Source organism: Osmerus eperlanus, chromosome 21, assembly GCF_963692335.1.
Source record: "Osmerus eperlanus chromosome 21, fOsmEpe2.1, whole genome shotgun sequence".
NCBI lineage: Eukaryota > Metazoa > Chordata > Actinopteri > Osmeriformes > Osmeridae > Osmerus > Osmerus eperlanus.
Genome location: NC_085038.1, coordinates 6,096,660 through 6,112,708, shown reverse-complemented (window position 1 = coordinate 6,112,708; position 16,049 = coordinate 6,096,660). Strand labels below are relative to the sequence as shown.

Below are 16,049 nucleotides of genomic sequence, written 5' to 3'. Positions count from 1 at the left end.
ACAATTGTGTAGATGTAGTTGTTGTGAGATTATAAAACGATGGGACATGGTTCATGTGCAATTACCTTTATATATGTAGACCAATGTGTGTGCGTCGTAGACTAAAGTTGGGACCGAGCACGGTTCTCAGTGTGGGACGCGCGTGCCATCTAGCGAAAAATAGGCCCAACGATGATCTGGAAAATACATTCCATGTCCAAATGCTCACAAGTCAGCGGTGACACTTTGGTCTCGATGGAATAGTGATTTATATTCAGATTAGTGCCATATGTTGACGTGGAGGTCACTCAACATTGCAGTAGAAACTGGGAATTGGGAATCAATTTGCGAGCTTGTTGAAACAAATCGTTCTTTTTAAAACACTTCGCCCTTGTGGGATCGTGGTTTTGAAGGGTTTAATGTGTTAAGATAAGAGAGGGGACTGAAAACCAGCTGCCTGAGTGCACGCCAGTCATTCCTTCAAAGTTGACACGCACCAATGCAGATACCGAAGACCAGGTCTGTTGGAGAGCAGAGCGTGTCCATCACTTCATTCATTGCCCAACAGCCACAGCAAACAGAGCCCCGCGCAGTCTTCTGCCTACTGCTGATATGCAGTCTCTGATATCACCGGTGACCAAGACGATCTTAGTGGCGTTATTCATTTTTGCTATTTTGCTCATTCTCTATGTGATACTATGGTATATATGTCGAGACGTGGATTGTGATCATGGTATTTGATTCGGATAATTGGGTGCGCTTCGTGAGACGACCAGGATACCCCGAGATTCGCTTTCACGGAGACACCAGGGTGACCCTGGTAAGTCCATCGCCGCGTCTTTGACAGATGTAACTGTGGGCACGATGTGTAGGGTGACATTAACAGATAGTTAAACCGGCATTTATGTAGACTCTATTTCAGGTGCAACCAAGATAGCTCATGTTGTCTATAGGCTACAAATTTGATTTGATATTCAACATGTTGCGCGCACAAGTCCACCCATGTTAGTTATATTTCATTTCATAACTCGTGTAGTTTTATCAATGACAACACCCAAATCGCTGAGAGTAAAGTGGGAACCAATTGGTTACCCTAGTACAGAGCATCTTTGCTTCACATTTTTCGTTTATCGAACTGAATGGGAATGTATCGCAGCCTCTCCCCTTGCAAATGGTCTCTCGTTGTGGGATAACTCGACACATTTTTTTTTCTTTGTTCCAAATCAAGTTTTTAACTGGATTGTTAATAAAGTGATGGGTGACCTTAAATAGCCTGCGAATCGTATAGTCAACCAGTGGTTATCCAGAAAGGATAGGGCAATTTAACTAAGCATGCGTCTGGAACATGTCACACAGATGAAAACCTACATGCAATGCATGTAGGTTTTACTACTAATACTACTAATAAACATTTGCTGGAGTTAGGCTACAGTTTATCTAAGATTAAATCAATGTAAATAAATGAATAAGGCCCTAATCTATGGAAATACGTTGATTTTTTTTCAACCATATGGGTGTGTTCTGGCTACTTTATTTTAGCTCATGTACCTATCTAGGACCATACTTTATGTTGCGTTCCTAATTTTGTTTAAATGAGCACATGTTTTATCTTGCCTGCTGTCTTGTTTGGTGTCCCTTAAAATATAAAGGAATAGACTACATTTTCAAGTCAGATATAGGACACTTGTATTGAGAAATATAAGAAACTGGGGTTGTAATTTGCAATCAGCAAGGCCACATCAGTAACTGCTTAAATAGGCTATCAAGCTAGTATACAAATTAAGATCAATTGTGAGGAAAGTTATTGAATCAAACTTTCAATTGCTGCGAGTCTTGGTGTAAACGTGCACCTTTATTTCCTTCAAAAAGGATAACCTTTGCGGTTTATCAGATTATTTGACAGAGTGCAGCCCTGACAGTGGAATCCCCATCAGGTAGAAATAAGCCGTTCCAGGTCACTTACCTGTTATAACACACATTTTCCAAATGCCATTGAATCAGGTAGGCCTGTTTATGTAGGCTACTCGACGTCCACGCATGAAGACAACACATTGGATACAGCCTTGGCTAGACAATTAAAAGGAGGACCATATGTCGATGCATCATGCATTTGAATAAATTATGGTCAATATTTTGATAGGCTACACATTGATGGACAGAATATCATGTCAGTCAAATTTGTATAGAAATCAAGTTTAGGGAGTTAGTTAATTGTCAGCGCACCAACATTTCTTCTCACGCAGCCACGAACCACAAGGTTATGTTTATGTCAAATAGCTACACGTCGATGGGATATTCCTTGGGATTTTTCTTTTAACTGTGGCAATCATTAAGATTGGCTAGGACCACAACGGGTGAAGCAAAGACTTAAACCAAAAGTATAGGCTTTATGGCCAACAGCACGATACTTTCAATCAAATTCTGCTAGGTCTATATAGAATATCAATTCTATATACGGTAGAATTTGTTCACAGCTCCCAGATCTAGGTCTGGTTTACGCGATGACAAAGGTTGAATGTTAGAATGAAAGGTTCTTTGTTAAAATATTAGAGCTCGATGTTCTGCAATCTGCATTAGTGCCTCGCTCGTAATGCGGCTTTAGCGGAACTGTCAAGACCAAGCTTCAGACACTGTAGGAACTTGAAAGAACAAGCACCTCGGCACGGAATCTAAAAGTTGATACACAGAGAACTGGAAGAGTCGGGACGTTGCAAATGATGTGGCTACTGTCTTTCATTTTACCGATAATAAGGCTGTATTGGGTTGGAGTTCAAGTACTTTTGTATCAGCTTTTCAACAAATCGTTTGCGTTACCAGGTTAGGTTTTTCTGTTATCACTTGATTGTTGACTTATGAATGCATGCGATGTAATCTGCGGGCAATTGGCGCCTGTTGCAAATGTTCAACGTAAAATATGTCAGAAACGAAATGAAAGTATATAATGCGTTATATTTTTGGGCGTGCATTTGTTGACGCTCCTAAATTAATATATTCAAACGTCTGTTGTAGCCTACTGTTTTCTAAATTCATAGACTACTTTTAATTTACAGTTGACTCAGAAGTGATCTTATATTGTCTGATATGTTTGGGAGAATGCAATCTATGACCTTTAGCCCAGAAACTCCCTTCAGAAGAATTCCTTGCCCATGGGGATATTGTCATACCTAACAATACTGACACAATGACAGTTTTTGTGTTAGTAAATCTTTGGTTTAATCCTTGTGAGCTAGCCCCTAGTCTAATCACACTAAGAATGTTAGTGAAAGAAAGTTAAAGATAGTTTTCAAGATAAACTTATTTATTTGTCAAAAGCCAGCAATCACAACTCCCAGACAGTTTGTGACATAACATTTAGTTACAACCTTTTAAGTAAGTTCAACCTTTTTTCCTCATAGCTTTATTTCACTGCCTTGTCAGGTACTCAGAGATGAGTGAACACACCTAAAAGGAACTACTTGTAAAAGGAATCAATGGAGGATAAAAGTACAGGAGCATCGTCATCTAACCTCCACCTAGTTACACATCCACGAGCCAAAAGTAAAGTCTGGAAGTATTTTGGCTTTGACACTGATTCAGATGGGTGTATATTACACTGGAAGCGGATATACTGCCGCATATGTATGACTCAAATTGCCTACTCTGGCAACACTTCCAATCTATCATACCATCTAGAGAAGAACCACCCGGAAGAATTCTGTGAGTTTGTGAAAAGCAACACAGATCAAATGCGAGAGGCCTTTGCCACAGCCTACTCCAAGAGAAAACCTGAGGGGCCTTTTCATCAGCAGCATCCCCAGGAGACCCCCAAGCCGAACCTCGGATATGAGAACAGACGACACAGTGACTTGACCTCTGCTGTCCTCAGCTTTATCTGTGAAGGAATGTACCCTGTGTCTGTTGTCGAAGAGCCCACTTTTCAGGCCCTTTTGAAAACCACAGATCCCCGATACTCGCCACCCACTAAAAGTGACATTGCAAAGAAATTCCTCCCGCATGTGTACCAACGGAGCCGCGAGGCTGTGCTGAGTGAGCTCGCCGGCGTGGCAAACTGCGGCGTCTCCACTGACCTTTGGCAGAGCCAAACCCAGAATAGGACCTACATCTCCCTATCGATGCACTGCCTGAACCAAAACTGCTCGACGTCTGTCTTCTCTACGAGCAGCAAGTGCCTTAAAACGTTTGAGGTTCAGGAGGACAACATAGCGGAAAATATAACGAGAGCGTTGTACGACGCCTTTGTTGAATGGGGGATAACTCACAAAGTCAGCGGCGTTACTACTAATGGCTCGTTAGATATAGTGAAGGCCTGCTCCCTCCTGGACCTGTCAGTGCAAATGCCCTGCTTTGGTCATACAGTTAATCGAGGAATGGCCGAAGCCTTTCAGCTTCCCCATGTGGATAGCTTTTTAGGGAAATGCAGAAAACTGGTGGATTATTTCCATCAGTCTTTAACGGCGATCTGTCTCCTTCAAGAAAAGCAAAGGCTGCACGGACTGGCCAAGTGTCAACTGGTCAACGACAGAATTCGATCTTGGATGTCTACCCTGCGCATGCTGCTGCGCCTCCGAGAACAACAGCCAGCTATCACCTCGGCGCTTGTGGAGGACAGTGATAACCATCACCTGAGTTTCGAGGGCACTGAATGGAGCATGGTCGAGGGGATGATCGAAATGCTGCAGCCGTTCAAAGTTGTGGCTGATATGATGACCTCGTGTAGATATCCTTCCATCAGTATGGTGCGACCTGTCCTCCACATGCTTCTTAACACCGCCCTGAAGTTGAACGATCGGGATCTGAAAGAGATCGGGATGGCTAAAGAGGTCATCTCCCGAGTGTTGTCCAGCACCTACTCACAGACGGCTGAGACGGCCACGTTTCTGAATGTGGCTGCTTTCCTGGATCCCCGTTACAAGCGGCTGCCCTTCCTCACCTTACAGGAACGCTCCCAGGTCGAGACCAAGGTCATCGAGGAGGCCAAGGCCGTGCTGGAGAAACAGAGGGCCGAGCAGCCTAGCCCTGTGGAGCGCCCGCAGTCGTCCGATGAGCCGCCGGACAAAAAGCAGGCTCTTGCAACTGCGAGTCCATGTAGGACAGCAGACAGTAACCCGCTAGCTGTGATATTCTACCAGTCAGGCACCGATGAGAACCAAGAGGAGCTGCATGCTCAGGTTGTGGAGGAACTGAGCAATTTTAAATCTCAGAGGGTTCTAGGCCTCAATGAGGACCCTCTACGCTGGTGGTCCAACCATGTGGCCTTGTTCCCCACCCTGCCCAAGGTGCTCCAAAAGTACTGGTCTGTTCCTGCCACCAGTGTCCCATGTCACAGACTGTTCAGCTCCTCTGGGACAATTCTGTGCAGCAAGAGGAATCGCCTTGCCCCAGCCTTCGTAGATCAACAGGTGTTTCTGTATGAGAACTCCAGGAGCTACTATGAGGCGGAGCCTCGTGAAGATGATCAGGAAGGGTGGAGCTTCAGACTGGAACAGGAACCAATTGCATGAGCTCAGTGGTTGTTTGAGAGTGCAAACTATGCATTTTTTTTCTTTTTTACAGATTGTGATTCTGCATGCCAGTTGATAAAACACAAACAATTATGGAGCATACTTATGACCGAGCAAAGCTTTTATAATTTAGAACAAAAAGTACAATAAAAGGTCTGGCTGCTGTTGTTGTATTATGTTCTGGATATTCACGTAGTCTAACTACTGTCTCAATCCTGATGTGTTTAGGCTTTTTTGGGCTCAGATAAACACTGCAAAATCGATAATATTATCGATTTGTCCAGATGCCAAAAGCTTATGTGTGCCAAGTGAAGTGATACAGTAGAGCCATACTATTTAATTGAATATTCTAATAAATACCTTAAAAAATGTATGCTATGTCATTTGTCTACTTGTTGGTTGGTGTGACATTCACAGTGTTAGAATTTATATTGGCGCTTGTGCTGTATTTAATGTAATCTAAAGCATCCTGCACAATCAGCCACGGTCAAGCAGGATGTCTGCTCTAATTTCAATCAGTCTGGCTGTGCTGGTCGTACAAGGTCATATCTTATAGGCAGGAACTGTTGTTGAGCATCAAAATACACTCTCGTTGCGTGGACAATGGTTTGTCCCTCCCAGCATATTCAGCAACTCTAGGTCGATAAGGACGTATTGACCTGTGACTCAATGCAAACGTGCAATCTACCCCTCATAAATCATCCAATAGAGAGTTCTGTTAACGAGTAAATCAACGACAATTAAAGTATGACAGGATATTTAGGCCAGGCATACATAACTTTCAGTTATTGAAATGCATTTAGGTTTTCATATAATTTGATTAGAATACCAATAGACCAAAGGATTCTTGTCGTCATTGTGTTGCAACGCAATATGTGGACCATATCCTTTTCTCCCTCACAGTTTTGCCCAAACAAAATGGAAGGGTTGCCATAGTGACTGGGGGTGCCCGAGGAATGGGGTTTGAGACTGCAAGACACCTGGCAAGCCTTGGCATGCATGTGGTTATAGGTATTGTACAACACACCATTTAGTTGTAATACTAAAACACCCAATCTAACACCATTTTAAGGCAGAGGTAGCAAGTACAAATCATTTTCTCTTTGCTATTGCGGTAGCCTAACCCTCATTAACACATGCTGTGACTAATAATAATATCATAAGGCAATTTCTCTCAATTGTGAGCAGGCAATGGAATACCAATCAATGATCATGTTTATCCTAAAATCTACGTGACAAAGTGTCATCCTCAGCTATCAATGCATCCCTAATGAACGGGCCCGACACTGTGCCTCACATCAGAACCCAGTCTGTGTTGCCTGCATGCAGGCTTTGTGTGTGTGTGTGAGGTGTGGTGGATGAGTGCCCATGGAGCCTCTCTCATTTCATTCTCCTCCAGCTGGGAATGTTGAAGAGGAAGGCCGAGCAGCAGTGAAGAGCATCCACGAGGAGGGCCGCCAAGGCAAAGGTAAATTCCCAACTACCGTTCCCCGTGATGGCTTCCCTTGTTGCTTATGTTTCTCTGTTGCTACGAGCATATATACAGTAGCATCCAAATAATCGATATTAGAATGTAATTTTTGGGTTCATTTCATCAATCATCCGTGTTGCCTGGATTTGCACTGTAGATGAATACACACAAAACAGATGTGGATGACAGGACTATTGTGTACCCTGAGGGAGATCCCTTTGGCGTGCCATTGTCCTCCAAAGGGTTGAGAGGCATGTATGAAGGCAGCGTGAGGAGACAGTTTCGCTCCTAATTCTATCCTCGTCTTCCTCACCATCCTGTCGAGAGCAAACAAGCAAGCCTTTGTCACAGCAGTCACACAGTGAGGTGTTTGTCGAGCACAAGAGGGGAAGCCTGACATGCTCGCCAGCCAGCCTTATTGTCATGCTGATGTGATGTTGGAGGGTGTTTTGGGGGAAAAAAAGGCTTCTGATGCCCAGCAGTTCGCTCTCTCTCCTCCTCTCCTTTTCTGTCTTTCACTTACACACACACACACACAGAGCAGAGTGTGTGTGTGTGTGAGAGGGACAATAGTTCACATTGCAGAGGAGGGTTCAATCATGTCGCCCAGCGCCCTGTGAGGAGTAACGATGACAGAAGTGTAAATGAGAACTGCGCTTGTTTTAAATCAACACATTTCCTCTCGATGCCCTCGATTTACCTCTCTCTCCGCATACACTGTCAAGCAGTATTTAACACCTCTAACAAGTTGCCTGAAAAAGGGAAGTTAAACTGAAGAGAATTGATTCCCAACATGGCCATAATTGTCAAGATTTTCTTCAGTGTTCAACAGTGTTTAAAGGGTTGTTCCAGGTCAGCTGATATAATAGTCAGAAGATGTGAGCCTTATTGATGTTTTATTAACTTCCTCAGCGAGTCTTTGATTCTGCTCGTCATAAAAATATAACAATGTTGTAGAATGTTTGGTTTGTTAAACTGTTGCTCTAATGTGACACTTGGGGTACTGTTAAATAGAGCTTTTGATCTGACCTTGGTTGATCTAATTTACACAGTATAGAGGCGACAGGGAATATATGTCTTGTCAGAGCATGTTTGGTTAATTACCAGCTAGCCACAGGGCAGGACAGTCTACAGAGACACAGACCTCAGGTTCAGACAGGCCTCCAGTTCCTTCACCTACCTATACAGGACGGTCTACTTTTAGGGTTCTGTGATGGTCGTATCCAATGTGATCACGTTACTGTTTGGAAAGGGACAGAAGCTGAGACGGTTTGGATTTGTGTCCCACACGGCAATGTGGCCCCCACTTGGGAATATGTTTGAGATGGCTAGCCCCCCCCCCCCCCCCCCCCCCCCACGAGGACAGTTTTCAAGCTGACACAGGCGCTTGTTAACTTTATCACCCCATGTTCGTCATGCCCCTCCCCTGGCCGGACAGATGATGATGAATCTCAGCCCTTTAGCCTCTGCAGATTTACTAGCTCATCGCCACCTTCTCCTGAGGAACATCCACCTCTGTGGGACAGACGGGCAGCCTGGATCCAGTCCTGACGGCTCACTGTAGCATCAATTGACCAGAGATCGGCATTCAGAGAGATGACAGAATCTCAAGAGATTACTTTTGAATGAGATGTCTGTGTTTCATATCCAGATGGCATCATGCCAACCGTGGCGTTTTCACCCAGCTGCCTCTTTGGCACCGACGCTCCTCACCCCTCATAATAGATGGCTTTCCCTGGCACTGATGCAGGGCTTTGGCACCAGAGACAAGATGGAGGAATAATTACAGGTCCACAAATATTCCTCCCATTATAGCTTTGCTATGTTAGTAAATATGCATGACTACGGATGTTTCAGCCCGTAGTTGAGCAAATGCTTTTACCTGACATTCTCACTGACTTCATTTAGTGAACAAATAATCCTAAAAAGATCAGGGTACATCCAAGCTTAAAGGTGAGCAACATCGTTGCTGTAGCTTACCCCCAGAAATCAAGGTTCAACAGCAGCCTCTTCTTCAGCCTCAAACCATATGATTTACCAAACAGTGTGTGTAAATGTTAGACTCTTTAGGTGACCTTATCAACCTACTGTATCGGCCCAAAGCTTGTTTTGCTGTCTCCCTCTAAAGATACGAGATCATTAAAACTCTGTTGTCTGTGACTCATCAGATCATTATATGGAGTCTGTTTGGCTCTCTGCTGTTACTGCAGCTGGACTGCAACCTGGTGTCAGATCCGAGTGAACATACTGAACTACAGCCAAAGCCCATTGAACTGTGGTGGATTCTGTTGGTAGAGAAAGAAAATAGTTTTCTACAGTCATGTTGTGGATTGCTTGGAGTCCCTACGGCTCTTGACACCCTGCTTGCTCTCGGTGGGAGAGTCTCGGGATTAGTGTAATGTCGAGTCATTTGTGTAATTGTTGGACAGTAATTGGTTTAATTATGTGCTTCAACACTCGGTTCAGTAAAGTAACAAGCTGTGGCAAGTGTTGCAGAGGGGGGAAGACTGATTCCATACATGTAGTTCCTAACAACAGCAGGGAAGAAGTGGAAAGCTCATTTTAACAAGCGGTGAAATCATTGTTGTCGAGCTCAATCTGTTTATCTCTCGGTGGACACCCAAGCGTGACTGTCTTGTTCCTATCTCATTATACCTATGTGTTGTCCAACTTTAGTGATTTGGCCTTGGAGGCTAGAACTAAATTGTCTGTCTGTTTCATGCCAAATTGTGGCCTTGCCTTTTTATTGTTTGTTCTTTTCCTTTTGTCACACAATGCCGAGTGAAATCTTTTTTATGGTAGTCTGTCATTGAACATATTTTATAGTTTCTTTTATACAACCCTTATATAATGTCTTCTGTTCACAGCGGAGTTCCTTTTCCTCGACTTGGCGTCCCTGAAGTCCATCCGCCAGTTTGTCCAGAGGTTTAAAGATCGGGGTCTACCACTTCATGTTCTTGTCAACAATGGTACACACCAGCCTCTTTATCCAAATACAGTAGTAGTCACCAACACAGTCACACTGAGATACCTGCACAGTGTCTGTTGGAGAACAGCTTCGAAAATGTACCAAAAAGAGACACGAACATATACAGTAGGCCTACTGTATATTCGACTACATGGCATGCTGTTGTTGATGTATTATTTCATTCTGCACAGACAGTGATTATTTTGTTCCCAGATTCCGCCAGTTTTTTTCTCCCTTTGAGCCTTTAAATAACACAGTGCAACACGAGTCTGTCCAAGTCGAATTCCCGGGGGTGATTTGTTCGAACTAAATAGCTCTTTTGAGACGGGCCTCTCAGGACATGTGCATGCCGTCAGGAAAAGTCAGGTTGTCTTTCTTATGCAAAGGGTGAATTCATAATTCACTGTTCAGCTCCACAGCAAACACCCGTCACGCTTAGCTGATGGATGGGGAAGGACGCAGACATTTGTGCCACCCCATTGAGAGAGTAATGATATAGAAAGGTCATCAGCTGCCCCCACTATAACTCCCAGCATTCACTGCTAGAGAAGTTGTTGCCTGGTATTTTTCTGTCTTATATAAGACATCCAGACATTGACATATTTAATATTTTCTCAACAGATTGAATGAACCAGTGGGCAAAATGCTTGTTCTACTTTGTTTCAGCGGGCATCATGCTTGTTCCGGAACGAAAAACAGAGGATGGGTTTGAGCTGCACTTTGGCCTCAACTACCTTGGGCATTTCCTGTTGACCATCCTTCTGCTCGACTCGCTGAAGCGGTCCGGCCGGCAAAAGGCCTGCTCCCGCATCGTCACCATGTCCTCTGCCACACATTACGCAGGCAGGCTCAACATGGAGGACCTGCAGGGCAGGTGAGGACCGCAGCACTGAGTGTGCGTTTATGCCCTCCCAGGGTGTCAAAAAAGATGTGATTGGGGGTCTTGCATCTGTCCCTTGCCTGTAAATCTGAGCTGAGAAGTGCTTAAGTGCACACAGGGGAACAGAAGACTATAATTGAAATGCAGTGATTGTATCTAACATATTGCCTTTTGGCTGACCACTACCATTATTCATTAAATAGACTTCAAAACCACTCTTTTTGCTGCCATTATTGGCCACTGTCTCTACACTCTGTAAGTAGTGAATTGCATGTGCCTATCTTGCTGCCACATTAGCCGGTTCATTTGTTAAGAGGAAATATATAAAACAACAGTGCTTTTTTTCCTCAATTCCTTTACTAACCAAACTTTATATTGGTAATACTCTGGTGAGCAGTCTTTTGTTTCGGAGGCTCTTTGCTCAAGGGCAAAGTAGCAGTGTCTTTCTCCCTGGGCCTTGAGACTTGATGGATGGTATCATCATCTTGGTAAATGAGTGGAGAGAAGGTCCAGAGTGAAACGAGAAAACAATCTCAGTGTGTAAAGTAAAGAGAAAAGAAAACTACATTATGGTATTTCATGGTCTGTTAGACTTGAAAGTGATAATGCACACGTGAACAGACCTTGAACGCAGGCCTGCATCTGCAAAGAGTCGCTTTCATTTAAAAAAACAACGTCTGAACACTGTTAGCATTGGAAATGCTGATGAAAAGCAGTTTATATTTCTGAAGGCTGTTTTGGAACACTTGGATGGGAGCCACAGTAGGTTAATGCACTCATGTTGTCACACTCAGACAAAACGTGTCGCAGTTCACGTCAAAATCAGTTCATTTTGTGTTTAAAAGCATGGTATCTATAACCTACCCGTGCCATGTCTCTGTGTTCTCCAGGTCTTGCTACTGTGCACATGGCGCCTATGCCCAGAGTAAACTTGCCCTGGTCCTCTTCACCTACCACCTGCAGGAGAAGCTCACAGCAGGAGGAGTTCATGTGACTGCCAATGCTGTGGACCCAGGAATGGTGGACACTGACCTTTACCAGAACCTCTGCAGCCCAGCTCAGGCAGCAAAGAGGCCAGTGGCCAAAATGCTCTTCAGGGTACAGTTTCTAAGCACTTACTAAAAATATTCCAAAATGTGGAAGACAGTTATTTGGATAGCCATTAATTGGAGGGAAGTGCACCAAAAATTGATCCAGTTTTAGAAAAGCTGCTAAGCTTCTCTAAAGCTTCTCTCATTGTCATTCCTGGCCAGTGGTTAATGCGCGTGGAAAGTTTGACCCTCATATTCCAGGATTCCTATTTTCCGTATTGCAGTGGAGGCTTTTAGAATGATTATTATTCTAATCTCAAGCTTTTGCGGTAATTCAACATTCAACATCCTCCTCACATCAAAGAGAAGTTAATAGGAGAGTAGCCTGTAGATTAATTTATGACCAGACAGGGAGAGGTTCACAGAGGAATCTTACTTTGCACCTCTTACTAGATCAAACAAAATGCTTGTTATGTGTTATTGTTTTTTATTAACTTTTTGCATGCTTGATATGATGATGCCGATAGTCTTATAATAAATTATATTGTATTAGACTACCCCAGAGGGGAATAGAAGCGAATGCTTTTGATTGTAAAATGAATCAGGATAAACGTCTGCTTTCAATTTCCTTGACACTAATATTCTATAAAGATAAGACACCCCGATACCAGCATTGATATAAATCACTTTTATAATTTCCTTTTAAGGCCTTTATCTGAAGGTCGAGTGGCAAATCTTTCTTCTTTATCAGTACAGACAGTGAGCGCTGTGTGTGTGTTTGAGAAACTAGGGCATTGTCCAAAATAAGAAGCAGAATAGCCAAGGAAATTATAGTGGGGTTTTGTAAATAGTGAATTGTGGCATGGTCATTTGCATTCCCGTGGGGCACCACCCAATGTACTGCATTTGAGTTGAGTGTGAATCAAGTATTGTGTAAGCACGACTCACCTGTGTGACTTCAAACACTCACTTGTGTCCTTCGTCCTTCTAAGCGCTTCTTTCTTTGTGTGTCCCCCACAGACACCAGCAGAGGGGGCGTCCACAGCCATCTACGCAGCCACTGCGTCTGAGCTGGAAGGGGTGGGAGGCTGCTACCTGTACAATGGGGGGAAGACCCAGTCAGCTGACATTACGTACGACGGGGAGAAGCAAGCTGAGCTGTGGAAACGGAGCTGCTCACTGGTGGGTCTTCAGCAGGCCTGAGCAACCAGGCCCCCTTGTTGACCTTACCACAGGCCCACACACACACACACACACACTGATACTCACTCACCAGCAGGGAGCAGTTTTGCCGATCAACACCAGCCATCACTGGGACCTCAGCCTGTAATCCTACCTGAACACAGACACACACACACACACACACACAGCGACACCCACTTCACAGCATTAGCTCTGATTATCACCTCCGCTGCCATCCACTCCTCGTTCACCCTCCGTCCCTCTCCTCCAAGCCGTCTAAACTAGTTGTGATGACAGAAGCCTTCTCAGTATGCACACAATTCGCCATGAGCCAGCACCCCTACAGCAGAGCAACAGGTGGAATTTAGGTTTTGTATCATTGTAGAAGTTCTACTAAGCTTTTTCTTCATATCTTCCTCTACTCATTGGGGAAAGACATACATTGAACATGTCAATGCCTCTTAAATAGTGCCTCGATGAGAAAAACTGGGAAAGTGATATTTGAACTGGTCAAATTTTCCACGTCCATTTTCTATACTGGTTGTCACTGACAGGCCAGACTACACAAGTCTCAACGCCTCATAGCTTGGATATAAAAATTAAATGTGCTTTTATGAAGGGCTAACAATGAAATGGCAATGGACTCATAATTACTTTAGCCTTATTACAGTTACATTATTTCACTTGGCGCGTTGGAACATTTATATGTAATCCTAAATTGTCTATGCCAGAATTTATTTTCATCACAATCCTACTCTTTGACAGTAGCAATCTTTGCCTTTTTTGACTCTGTGTCCAGACGGATGCTTGCTATGAAATGTTGTTCTTACCGTGGCTGCAATATATTCTAGTGATTACAATTTTCTTGTTATAATAAAACTGCTATGTTTTTAATTTTGTCATATCCAATAGTCAACCAATAACATTCTGGATCTGAAACTATTAATGTGGGGGACTTTCCAGAAACTGAGGGGAACATGGAGAGGTTTTCTACCCTGATGGTCTCAAATCTGTGAAGCAACAGTTCAATTCACCTTAGGCAGACTAAATATGACTGCTTTGTGTTTAAGTACATGTGTGTTGTGTTCAGTTCTGTGTTTGTGTCTGTGTCTGTGCACTTTATCAAACCAAATACTGTTCAGGCCCCCAAAAAACAGTCAATAAACACCACTGTCAATGCTTCTGAATTAGTATTAGGAATTGCACATACATGCTGGGACTGTGAAAAGGTAATAGCTCACTAAGCATCTCTTATTATGATCTTCTAATACATGCTAATATACTGTATAATGTATCTATCAAACCATTTCCAGTTAAAGTATGAGAATAAAGATGAAATTTGCCTGGGCATCCAATATGTAAAAATGTTCAATGGAAATGTCAATCAGATGAATTGTGATTATATTTTTTGATTATATTGCACACACGCAAAACATTTTACCACAATCACTGTGAATGAAGTTGTCCAAGTATTGTTGCTTTGTGTGTAACAATAAATTGAGTTCTGTAGGTATTTTAGTTACTAGTAGAGAGCAATGCTGACCTGAATTGTTCTTGTCATGAAGAAAGATGTTCAGTTTGGACATACTACTTAACATATACAATAAAATGAGTTACTGTTCTCATTTCTTTTCCCTGCTTTCACCAGATTATCCATCAGCTATCAGTTTGTATGAACGATAAAAAATGGAAAGAAAATCGTTTTTGCAAGCTAAAATGAAGGCTGTTGAGAAAGGCTAGGTCCCTCAAGCATGGACACTCACTTTCAGACCATGGACTTGTGTTGCCATGCACAAGTAATCCCAATAGCTTGCCATTCATCAGCCTTTTTCAAAGCCATGTATGACTAACCTATCTGTCATTCAGTTGTGTGCCACTTATATCCAGTAGTGTAGTCTAATGTCAGTCCAAGATGGTTTTGAACAGTCCTTGAGGCACAATGAATAGGCAAAGCTTCATGGAGGAAGATGGGATTCCTATGTTTTATTCATAAGTTTCACAAAAGAATCTTATCACCTTTCTGTTTCCGTATTATTGAGAGCTCTCAGAATTTTATAGATTGTTAAGACTCTTATAGAAAGCCATACTGATTCCCATCTAAGACCAAAGTATTATAACAGCGGTGCAGGAATTAATTACGTCTCACCAGAATCCACCCTCTCGGTGGGCCATGTCTGAAACACAATGGGTGGTGGATAAGAAGTAAATAGTAAAAAATCCAAACCCAGTGAAGTGCACAGTTGGGAGACTATCTAACTCCTGACCACGGGGAGAAATCAGATACAGTTTTTTTGTGACAATGTCTTTCCTTTACACAGAGAGACGTGACAAAATGGTAAAGACAAAACATGCCAAGGTCTATGTGTCCAGAAACCACTGTCCACCTATACTTCAGAAGTTGGAAAAACTACAGTTGGTTGATGCATACGAGCTAGGGTGCATCCCTGCTGCCCCGTCACAGAGTGCTGCGGAGGTACTGCTGCAGAAAGCTTATCGGGTGCCTTGTCCCAGAGCTGCTCAGCTGGCTAATAGCTATATGTCATGGTCACTCAGGGTCAGTTAGTGACAGGGCATGGTTGGAACCCTTGGAGGTGTAATCTGTTTCTCCTTCTACTGCTGTAAACAGATAAGCGTGAGGGGGAATGACTGACGGGACACGAGGCATGGTGAGATGCTACTGGGGCTGACATCTGTCATGAAAATTGTATATCCTGGTGCCTCTCCCTCTCTATCAATATTTTTTTCTCTATCTCTTTTTCTCTTTCTGTCTGTCAATCTTATTCTCTATCCTCTCTCTCTCTCATTCTCTGTGGATGGTGATACACTTGTTTCAAACAACACATCACCCATTATGTTTGCCTCCAGCTATCTCATGAACAGTGGCAGTGAGTTAACTTAGCCCCTGGTTACTGTGTGGTTTAGGAGCTCAAGGAAATTGGAAAATGTGATTGTTGAGAGCCTACAGTAACTCACCATGAGGGATGCAGCAGGACCCACGGGAAATACACCTTCACATGTCGGCTGAATTCATTAGGGT

At 43.3% G+C, this 16,049-nt stretch overlaps 2 protein-coding genes across 4 annotated transcripts; both read left to right on the top strand.

The window, feature by feature from the left end:
- Positions 1-532: 532 nt before the first annotated feature.
- dhrsx (dehydrogenase/reductase (SDR family) X-linked) lies at positions 533-14,633 on the top strand. 2 transcript variants are annotated; one of them, XM_062446848.1, is made up of 7 exons: positions 533-799; positions 6,384-6,491; positions 6,880-6,948; positions 9,819-9,920; positions 10,586-10,793; positions 11,690-11,897; positions 12,851-14,633. In XM_062446848.1, exons 2-7 carry the CDS (start codon positions 6,437-6,439, stop codon positions 13,031-13,033), a joined length of 825 nt encoding a protein of 274 aa, XP_062302832.1. In that variant the 5' UTR covers positions 533-799; positions 6,384-6,436; the 3' UTR covers positions 13,034-14,633. The 2 variants fall into 2 exon arrangements, with proteins under 2 accessions (XP_062302832.1, XP_062302831.1); XM_062446847.1 differs by lacking the exon at positions 533-799 and adding an exon at positions 2,660-2,796.
- LOC134007406 (E3 SUMO-protein ligase ZBED1-like) lies at positions 2,663-6,362 on the top strand. Of its 2 annotated transcripts, none has more exons than XM_062446844.1 (2): positions 2,663-2,796; positions 3,397-5,828. In XM_062446844.1, the coding sequence occupies exon 2, from the start codon at positions 3,450-3,452 to the stop codon at positions 5,478-5,480; it is 2,031 nt and encodes a 676-aa protein (XP_062302828.1). In that variant the 5' UTR covers positions 2,663-2,796; positions 3,397-3,449; the 3' UTR covers positions 5,481-5,828. The 2 variants fall into 2 exon arrangements, with proteins under 2 accessions (XP_062302828.1, XP_062302830.1); XM_062446846.1 differs by having other exon boundaries at positions 2,667-2,796; positions 3,375-6,362.
- Positions 14,634-16,049: the final 1,416 nt, after the last annotated feature.